Source organism: Macrobrachium rosenbergii, chromosome 49, assembly GCF_040412425.1.
Source record: "Macrobrachium rosenbergii isolate ZJJX-2024 chromosome 49, ASM4041242v1, whole genome shotgun sequence".
NCBI lineage: Eukaryota > Metazoa > Arthropoda > Malacostraca > Decapoda > Palaemonidae > Macrobrachium > Macrobrachium rosenbergii.
The window spans coordinates 9,821,615-9,831,614 of record NC_089789.1 but is presented as its reverse complement, the minus strand read 5'-3'; the positions used below and the strand labels follow the sequence as shown (position 1 = coordinate 9,831,614).

Genomic DNA, 10,000 nt, shown 5'->3' with positions numbered 1-10,000 from the left:
CAGCTGAATGATTGATCGATGCATACTGACAGTAATGAGAATATACTGCAACTTTATAGAAAAGCACAAAAGTAATGGAAAGCTGCTGAAGGTTAAATATAATAATAATAATAATAATAATAATAATAATAATAATAACTAATAACTGATAATAATAAATCAATGTTACATGTGATAATGAACAAAAATGTTACGTGTTAAGAACAAAGAAGTTGAGAGAGAGAGAGAGAGAGAGAGAGAGAGAGAGAGAGAACATTCCCGAGGCACCAGCATGGGAGTTAAATATTTGCTGGTTTTGCCATGTCCGGGTGTTTGTGCCTTTGCTGTGTCACCCGTGTGCGTGCTCGAGCGCGCGCGATCTCCCGCTGAAATGCAATACCCATAACTCACAATGGATCGCATGCCAAAGAAATAGTTTGTGAAGTAGCTTTGCATTTTGTTATTTTGGAGTGGTAACAGTTGATATTCAAATGTGTAAAATATAAATATATATATATATATATATATATATATATATATATATATATATATATATATATATATATATATATATATATATATATATATATATATATATATATAAATACACATTCATACATCACTGAGAGAGAGAGAGAGAGAGAGAGAGAGAGAGAGAGAGAGAGAGCAACATATGATGAATAGTTTCATCCCGGAGGGATGAAGAATGTCTTGGGGAGAGAGAAAGAGAGAGAGTTTCATCCAAGTGACGTGAGGAATGACTCGCGAGAGAGAGAGAGAGAGAGAGAGAGAGAGAGAGAGATTCATCTATAAAATAAACCACATTCCTCATCAATGGCAAATTACATTTCTCGTGCCGTAGGTTATAGAAACAAGGTCAGCTGCAAACGTTGCCACTAATCACAAAGTTAAACGGCTATAACACACGCAACCACAAAAGTCTACGGACATAACACTCCCTTGTTCATGATATAATACACCGTTGCTTTTTATTTTGTTTCTTGATTTCTTTAAATCTTCAGCTGAAAAAACCTTATGGACAAAGTCAACAAACTATAAACCCAAGAGGAATCCAAATGGAAATCAGCCTGCAGAGAGAGAGAGAGAGAGAGAGAGAGAGAGAGAGAGAGAGAGAGAGAGAGAGAGAGAGAGAGAGAGAGAGAGAGTTATATAGGGAAATGTGATAAATAAATGAGGGATGGAAAATGACACCGATACACCTGGAATTCAGGAGACGTCTGCAGCAGACAGCAGTAATGAATTTGCTCCTCTCGTAAATATTTGGACCCTGTAGGTAGGTAGTATCATCAGTGTATCTCAAGCGGTGAACAGTGAGCCTTATTTAAGGTTCTTTGCAGCGTCCCTTCGGCCCCTACCTGCAACCCCTTTCATTTCTTTTACTGTACCTGAGTTCATATTCTCTTCCTCAACCCTCTCCTAACAATTGTTTCATAGTGCAACTTCAAAAGGTTTTCCTCCTGTTGCACCTTTAAAGCCTTTTTAATCTCAATTTCCCCTTCATCGCTGAATGACTTCATCATAGGTCCCAGCGCTTGGCCTTAGGTCTAAATTTTATATTCCAATTCAAATTAAATGCTTGGAGACCAGAAGATTCCATAACCTATTCTGAAACCCTATACAAATAATTTCATATGACATGTGCTATAAATGTGCCTCGTTGTTGAATTTCTCAGTTCCAGAGGCCCTTTATTCCTCATACCGTCGGTCGGACTGCGGAACAGTCTCCCTGAGGATGTTATGCAACTGGAACTTCAAAAGTTCAAGCGAAGATGCAATGCGTTACAACCCTGGTACTACTCTCCTTTCATTTGGATACATATTTATCTATTTGTTTAATTTATTTTTTCTTCTTAATAACTGAGATTTCTTCTTTGTATATTTCCCTTACTTTGTATATCTCCTCTAACTTCTTCCTAATGAACACCATAATACTCTTTGGAAGCTTGAATTTTAAGTCAATGGCCCCTGTGGGATTGTTTCATGTGAATAGGAATCATCTTCTGAATAATAATAACAATAATACATTAAAGGAAAAACGCATTTCGCATTAACTTTCCTCCTGAAGGGACGTATTTTGGAACGCCTAGGGTCTAACACCCTCATTCTCCTTCGAGAGAGAGAGAGAGAGAGAGAGAGAGAGAGAGAGAGAGAGAGAGAGAGAGATAAAAATGAACATAAGGCGTGAGGTGGAATATGCAAAAGGGACCGCCCAGTGGTTTAATGTATTTTCGAAAGCCCCCTTCTCCTGGCCATGCCGTTTATGCAAATGGACCTATGGGGGCGGCCGCGGCCGAGGGCTGTCGCCTCAGATACACGTCGCTGAATTTCCGGGCCAAAATACAATCGATGCTTTGCTTTGGTTATGTTGTGACAAGAAAAAAAAAGAAAGATATTAAATAGACTGTATTGTGAACTAAAACAGAGGTAAAAGACAGAGAATGAAAGAGCATAAATTCTGTGAGATATATATCATACTCTGTTTATAATATATATATATATATATATATATATATATATATATATATATATATATATATATATATATATATATATATATATATATATATATATATATATATATATATATATATATATATGTATGTGTGTGTGTGTGTGTGTATGTGTGTGTGTGTGTTTGTGTGTATGCGCTTGTGTATATATGTATGTATGTATATGTAATATGAAATAAACATGAAACACACAGCAACACAAATTAAAGTGTACAATAAATTCAAAACTAAGCGACGGATTATACGAAAGCAAAGTCTTATGCAAACAATAACGTAAAAATAAAAATAATCTCACCGCACACTGTCAATTAAAATAAATAAATAAATAACACAGCAACACAAATTAAAGAGTACAATAAATTCAAAACTGACTGACGAATTACACGACAGCAAAAAGTCTTGTGCAAACAATAACGTAAAAATAAAAATAATCTCATCGCACATTGTAAATTAAAATAAACAAAGAAATAAATGAATAGAAAGTAGAAACTTCAATAAATAAAAAATAAAAACACGCATACACGGTGAGAGAGGACGCAGCAATAGCACTTATGGAAATCAGACGGTTGGTAGGACTAGCCGCTCAAGAGATAAGGCTGTGGATAACGCTATCTGTCATCAGTATATAAGATCTTCCCACCGGATCGAAACTCGAGATTGTGTATTAGCGATTTTCGTTTGACCGGATCCAGCGAGGGATCTGTTGTTATGGGTACCCGTTGGGTTTTGGAATTTGGAAATAATAATAATATAATAATAATAATAATAATAATAATAATAATAATAATAATAATAATAATAATAATAATAATAATAATAATTTATAACAAAAAGAGAAGCAAAATAGTTGTTTTAATATTAATATAACAATATTAATCAGAAGATGATGAAGAAAAATAAAAACTGGAAAATTAAAACATCTACAATAACAACAACAACAACAACAGAAATAATAATAGTAATAATAATAATAATAATAATAATAATAATAATAATAATAATAATAACTACATATTTTTCAACAGAAAAAGGAAAGAAAATTGTTGATTTAGGAGAAGAAGAAGAAGAAGAAGAAGAAGAAGAAGAAGAAGAAGAAGAAGAAGAAGAAGATGTACTTTGTTATTTACTTACGCCAACTGCATAAAAGAAACATTTCTATATGCAACTATTTAGTTAAGACTTGCATGCTGAATTAACACCTAAATATGGTATTCGATGCAAAATTTATATTCTTAGCGCGAAGAATTCATTTGTACTAAAAATCGTTACTTCTTTTTATATTTGTACTAAAAACCGTTACTTATTTTTATGAGTATTATGAGTCATATAAATCGTAAGTGTCATTGCCTGCAAAAATAATTCATCTGTAATAAAAAATATTTTCCACAAGCAATACGAGTTTTAAACTCATACCTATATGACTTTAAACGTGGTGTGAGTAATTAAATAACCAGATAAAATTAGCATATGCAACAAGATGAACTGCGTATGGGACGGTGGGGGTGTTGTGACCTGGGACCCAGGTAGACACTCAAACAATCCTGGGACCCAGGTAGACACTCAAACAATAAAACAGCTAAAATGACAAACAGAAACTGGACAGGTGAGGTCATGGGTCACCATCGGTCAAAATAACATTTACACAATAGGCAGGTGTCCGAAAACATCCGCTTGTGACCGCAATCTCACCTCACCTGCCCTGGGTTGACCCAGACCCTTCCATTAATTCTGTTATTCTCATTTGTATTTCACTAAACCTCTCTTCTTCTCGTTACTGACAGGGATAGGCCTAGTCACCTCATACACTGTATGTGAATCAGTTAGGAAATAACGCCTAGTTTTAGGATAACCAAAGTATTTGTTGTATCGTTCTAGCAGAAACTAAATCAAATTATAATTTTTTGTCTGAATATGAACAGACAAGTTGGCGGTTAACAATGCAATTTAAAAAATGAACAAATAAACAGCAAGGCAAGGCTAGTTTAAAAATCTGTTATAGTTCCCCTCAAAGTCATTCACCATTTTCTGTGTATACAAGAGTACTCGTTTTCTATGAAGCGAGTGACCGGGCGTATACTTTATAGATAATCGTTCTTATTAAAATCAATGTTTTAAGTTTTAGTGAAACTTCTGTCAACGTTTTTAAAATGTAATCTTAGGAACTTACGGTTGCGTCATGAGCAACCTTATTTATTTAAATTAATTATCAACCTGACGTAAACTAATATTGACAGCGAACAATGTTTAAAGGCTGTAAAATTATTTGTGACAATATGATAATATAATAATCTGATGCATTTTCTCCATTGGTGCTCAAATCTCAATTGCTCTATGTTCACTTTTATGAGGAATATACCTTTGTGGGATAAGTTGCAAAAAGGAAATAAAAAAAAAATATGCACTGGCAGTTTAGTTCTTAAAATCTCTCAACCTACTTTCCGTAACAAAAGCTAGATGGCTACATTTGATTTAACTATTTACGTGTGAGAGAACCCCAGTACCTAAACATGAACCCTAATATCCAATGCATATACGTGAGATGCTTGTACTTCATGTCACATTTGCATTAAACAAAACTTCCAATTTTAATTTACCTTTAACATACTGAAATTAAACTAGGAAAATAATATAAAAACTCACTGAAATCCCAGAACAATCTCCAACAATCTAATAATGAATTTTACATGAAACGTTATTTACTAATCTCGCAAGTAGCGCCTTCATAAACCACTAAAACAGAGGCCACCAGTGACCATGAGGTAATCAAGTGAATCTACCCATTTCATTTCCAATCTACAAATCACTTTCTACCATCTCTTCCACTTCAGCACTAATTAGTCTCCCTCTCACCTAGCTCTACACGATTAATATAATAAGTGCTTTCTTTTCCACTTTCCACGACGACGCAAGTCTATTCTCAGTCATCGATCGATATTATCCATCTCCCATGAACGTCCAATAAACACATAAATCACATATGACATAACTGTATAACCATACCTGACATAAACATGATGCTTATTCTGTATAATATGCAAATGAGGAGAGTACTGTCATGCATACACCTTTTCCTACACAAATTTTTATAAATATCAGGTGTTCCACAGGGTACAGTTTTATGACCAGTTTTGTTCTCCATCATGCAGAGTGACATCGACTGTAATCTGCGACTTTATATCATCCGCAGAGACATGCAAATAATTTTCTTTTCACATACAACGTAATTACTTGCTTAAATTTAGTTCAGTTACTACCATTACAAAGGCAGAAAGGCATCTTTTGTACCTACCTGTTTCTTAGGAAGTGCTAGAATTGAAAATACTTAAAAAAGGCTGTTATTGTTCGAAGGGCAAAGAGGTAAATAAAAAAAAAGTCAGTTAACGAAACATGAGAGACACTCACCTTTCACTCTCTCATTTGTTATCTGAAAGGTAACAATATACCTAAATCATTACAGTAGAAGTAAATTGGAATTACTGTTTTCTCATGCGAAAGGAGACACAACAAATAAAAGAAAAAAAAAAAAAGGAGAGGAGACATCATAAAACTGAGACTCACCAGTTGCAGAAGTCTGAGCAACGTCGGCGTCACAGGCAGATGCCGAGGACCCCGGAGGCTCCTCGTTCTCCGGAGGGGAGTCAGGCCCCCTCCCATTCCCCCGGAATCCCTCTGACAGCGATTGCATTTCTCGTCGTCCTCATCTTTACCTATCCTTTTCTGCAGGATGCCCTGGCCTGTCCTCTGCTTCGGCCGGGCGCCCGTGCGCTCGTAAAAGCTGCCGAGGGAGCTGAGGTCGCCCGAGGAGGCGAGGGAAGGGGCGCTGTATACGCTGATGCCCTCATCGATGCTGCTGCCACTCCAGCCTCCCCGGACGCTACCGTAAACGGACGCCGAGGTCACGCTGCCTGCCTCACTGTACAGGTACACGCCTTCGTCAGTAGTCGTCGTAGACGTCAGGCGTGATAGCCCTGAAAGCGTGGACGTGGTCGAGTGCCTCTTACCCAGCCAAGCTGAGGTTGAAGGTCGACCTCCACCAACGCCATGATCGTCCGAGCCCGCAGCATTGTCATCATCCTTGACGTCGTTTGCGTTCGGCTCAGTGATTGTGTCTAGGTTTTCTTTGTCTTCCTCGCCAGCAGACTCCGCTTTCGGATGCAAACAGGACAGCTTCCTCACATCCAAAGCCCTGGCGCCAGGACAACGTCTGCAGATTGCTCCTGCAGGCAATGTCAGCGTTCTCCTGAAGGGGCTACTTCCAGTGGAGTTCGCTCGCATCAGCGTACCGACGGCGGCGCCTCGCGGATGCATCTCGGAGGCATCGCGTGCTACCAGAGAGGACGACGCCGACGTCTCCGACACGTCGGTGGCTGTGTCGGTGTCGACGTTGTCTTCGTCGCACGACGGGTGGTGGTGGTGGTGGGACGGTTGGACGACTGGCACTCCTACCACGAGGACTGCTGGCTGTCGCTTCAGGCTGTCACCACCATCCCTGGGCGGCGGCATCCCAATTTCCTCGTTCTCTAGGCTCCGCCCCCTCAGGGATCCCTCGCGCTTAGCTGAGGAGACGGTGGAGGATGACGCACAGGAGGAGGACGAAGAGGAGGAGGAGGAGGACGTGGAGGAAAGGGTAGATGACTTAATGGCAGTTGGGACACGCCCAGGTGCCTTCCTCATGGCATTCACAGGCAGGGTGTGGGAGCGCCGAAGGGCTCCTCCGGGCTCCCCGACGTTATCCACCAAGACGGTGCTGCTGTTACTGCTGGAGTTGCCGCCCCCGCCGCCCACGCACATGGGGTGATTGTAAGGGTCGTGAATCAGATGCCTCAGGGTACTCGTAGTAGGCAGAGTCGAAGAGGCAGCAGGTGCCGGCGGTGAGGCTGCGGGGAGGAGGACCTCGGCGCCCTCGAGTCGTTGGTCCTGGGTCGGCCTCCTAAGCTGGCGCCGACGTTGAGAGGGAGAGTGGCCGACCTCTTGATGCTGCCCCACCTGCCGCGCTCGAGGTCGCTGACCCTGGAGAGGCTGCCGACGGACGCCTTGCCCATGCTGGCTCTGCCCCACGCAGAGCCCCATCCCGCCCGGCGCTCGGGCTTCGAGGACCCGCCGTCGGATTTGCTGACGCCGCACAAGAGCTCCATCTTGACAGATAATTATCTCACTTTTTTGCTTTTTCTTCTCTCTCTCAAATCGGCTTTTTTTAATCCAATTATTTCATAGATTCTTCCCCCATTTCATACGTTAGAGGGAAGTCCCGTACGAGTCCAGTCGTGTCCGAAGGCTTTTGCAATTGTCATTTTTGCTTACATCCTGAAAGGTGAAAAGGGCAAAGGTTTAATTCATCTAATATACTGATCTGGCATCCTATTTCAGCACGTGTTAATAGCGCCATGTTTGGGCCGCAGGATTTCCTGAGGTACTGACCGCGAGAAATGAAGAATGAAATCCACGTAGGATTTCTCAAAGGATTTACAGAGTTTTTCCAAGTAAGCAGGTTTCTGAAAGCTTTGTAAATCTTTAATGTATTTGGACAACGGAATTGTGCGTTTTCATACTATGATAATAATAAGTATACAACGTCAATAATAATGATAATAATAATAACCCCACTTGATAACCTAAAAAAAAAGCCTACCAATAAAAAAAAATAGTCAAAACAAAAAACTCCATCACAACCATTAACAACAACAATCATAACAGTTGTACCAATGAGGCAGCGAGAAAACAACACTCACTTGTCAGAGGCCCCCGGCAGAATCAAAGGCACAATGGAAATCCAATGACGAAAAACTAAATTATTGATTTATCCGAACAAAACAAGGGCCCTCTCTCTCTCTCTCTCTCTCTCTCTCTCTCTCTCTCTCTCTCTCTCTCTCTCTCTCTGAAAGGTCAGGAGTTCGATTGCGCCCACCACAACGGCCGCTCAGGCTAGGTTCCAGTAAGGCTGCATCGGTCTTTAAAAGCCTACTTTCAGTTTAGTTGACCCTTCACTTCCCCCACCCCCGCCCGCCCCCTACACACACCCATACACCAGCTAATGATACCCACTTCATTTTATGAATTCAAAATGGAATATCATTCTTTCAAAATTATCTTTCAGGGGACATGAGGTACCTAGCACCGCAGAGTACAATGAAAATAAAAAAAAATTGGAGAGAGAGAGAGAGAGAGAGAGAGAGAGAGAGAGAGAGAGAGAGAGAGAGAGAGAGAGAGAGAGAGAGAGTTTCAGGTAACGCAGATTCAACAACCGCATTCACAGGCGAGAACCAAAATGAGAGCAATCAGTACACAACAATAAAATTATTTTCCAGATCTTCCAGATTAGCACTCGACAAGATTTCCAGCAAGTTCCTGGCGCAAGTAACAAGCACTGAAGTCAAAAGTCAACAAAAACAACGTGAACAAGCATCGCAATGCTAACAGAACTGGGACAATACCGCTTAGCTACGCAGGAAGAACGCAGCCAACCGGAAAGGAAATTATTCTTGTCTCTCGTCACAATTTTGCGGGAACAATGGGAACAGTGACCTGCATCTAACAGGATGCAATTTTGAGAAAGAAATTTTTGTTCAACATTTCAAATCGAGTCTCTCGCGAGATTCTTTCAAGTCAAGTAAATCGTTCTTCTGTTTGTTTGCCCTCCACCTTTCTTCCAAACTGAGTTTCATTTGTGCCCTGATGATGCGGGAATGAACACCTCAAGAAAGCGCTTCGTAACAGCCAGATCGAGCGTTTAAACCGACCGTCTTTCTTCGACGAGCATTTAAACCGACCGTCTTTCCTCGACGAGCGTTTAAACCGACCGTCTTTCCTCGACGAGCGTTTAAACCGACCGCCTCCCTGACGAACGTTGACAGCGTCCGTCTTCTTCGACGACGATTTAAAAACCGACCTTCTTCTTCGACTGCACTGACCAAAAGCAGAACGCAGCCAGTATTGGGCTGATAGTCTCGAAAGCAAACCGTCCGGACTCTTTGTCCATTATTACTGCAAACCCGTGAGACTAGGGGCTACGTGTATATCATTACCATCACGCGCGCACAAGCACAGAATCAAGTACACACACACGTGCAAACATACACACACACGCACACACTGCGGGGTTCTATAAGCTATAATCAATTCATTCCTCCGTCCAGCCTTATCCTGACCTTGAAATTCTCACACAGGGTCTTGCATGATATCCAGCAATAAAATGCAATTTATGCCGAGACGCGTTCCTTAACAGAGAGAGATATTTTCGCTGGGAGTGAGATGGTATCTCCTACCATACATAAATAATGAACTTTCTAATTATAAAGTTAATAAGGAAGGCGTTAAAATCTATCAAATATTTATTACTAAAAACAATGAACTGAACTGTACGTGACTCAGACTTGCAAACTACTTAAAGTAAAAAATAATTTCAAACATTCTCACAACCCAGAGAGAGAGAGAGAGAGAGAGTCTCACACGAACGGCAAAACGATCGATAAAAGTTCTTCAGCAACAAATCC

The 10,000-nt window shown here is 40.5% G+C and overlaps 1 protein-coding gene across 4 annotated transcripts in view; it reads right to left on the bottom strand.

Annotated features, from left to right (window-relative positions):
* Nucleotides 1-10,000, bottom strand: part of LOC136832072 (abnormal cell migration protein 10-like) — an 891,193-nt gene that overhangs the window by 210,224 nt on the left and 670,969 nt on the right. For 2 of the 4 annotated variants that reach the window (XM_067092684.1, XM_067092685.1), the window contains exon 2: nt 6,069-7,814. The exons of the other annotated variants lie outside the window; for them this stretch is intronic. In XM_067092684.1, the coding sequence (XP_066948785.1) occupies nt 6,069-7,580 (1,512 nt within the window). In that variant the 5' untranslated portion in view covers nt 7,581-7,814. The remainder of the gene's footprint in view (nt 1-6,068; nt 7,815-10,000) is intronic. 4 annotated transcript variants of the gene reach the window in all.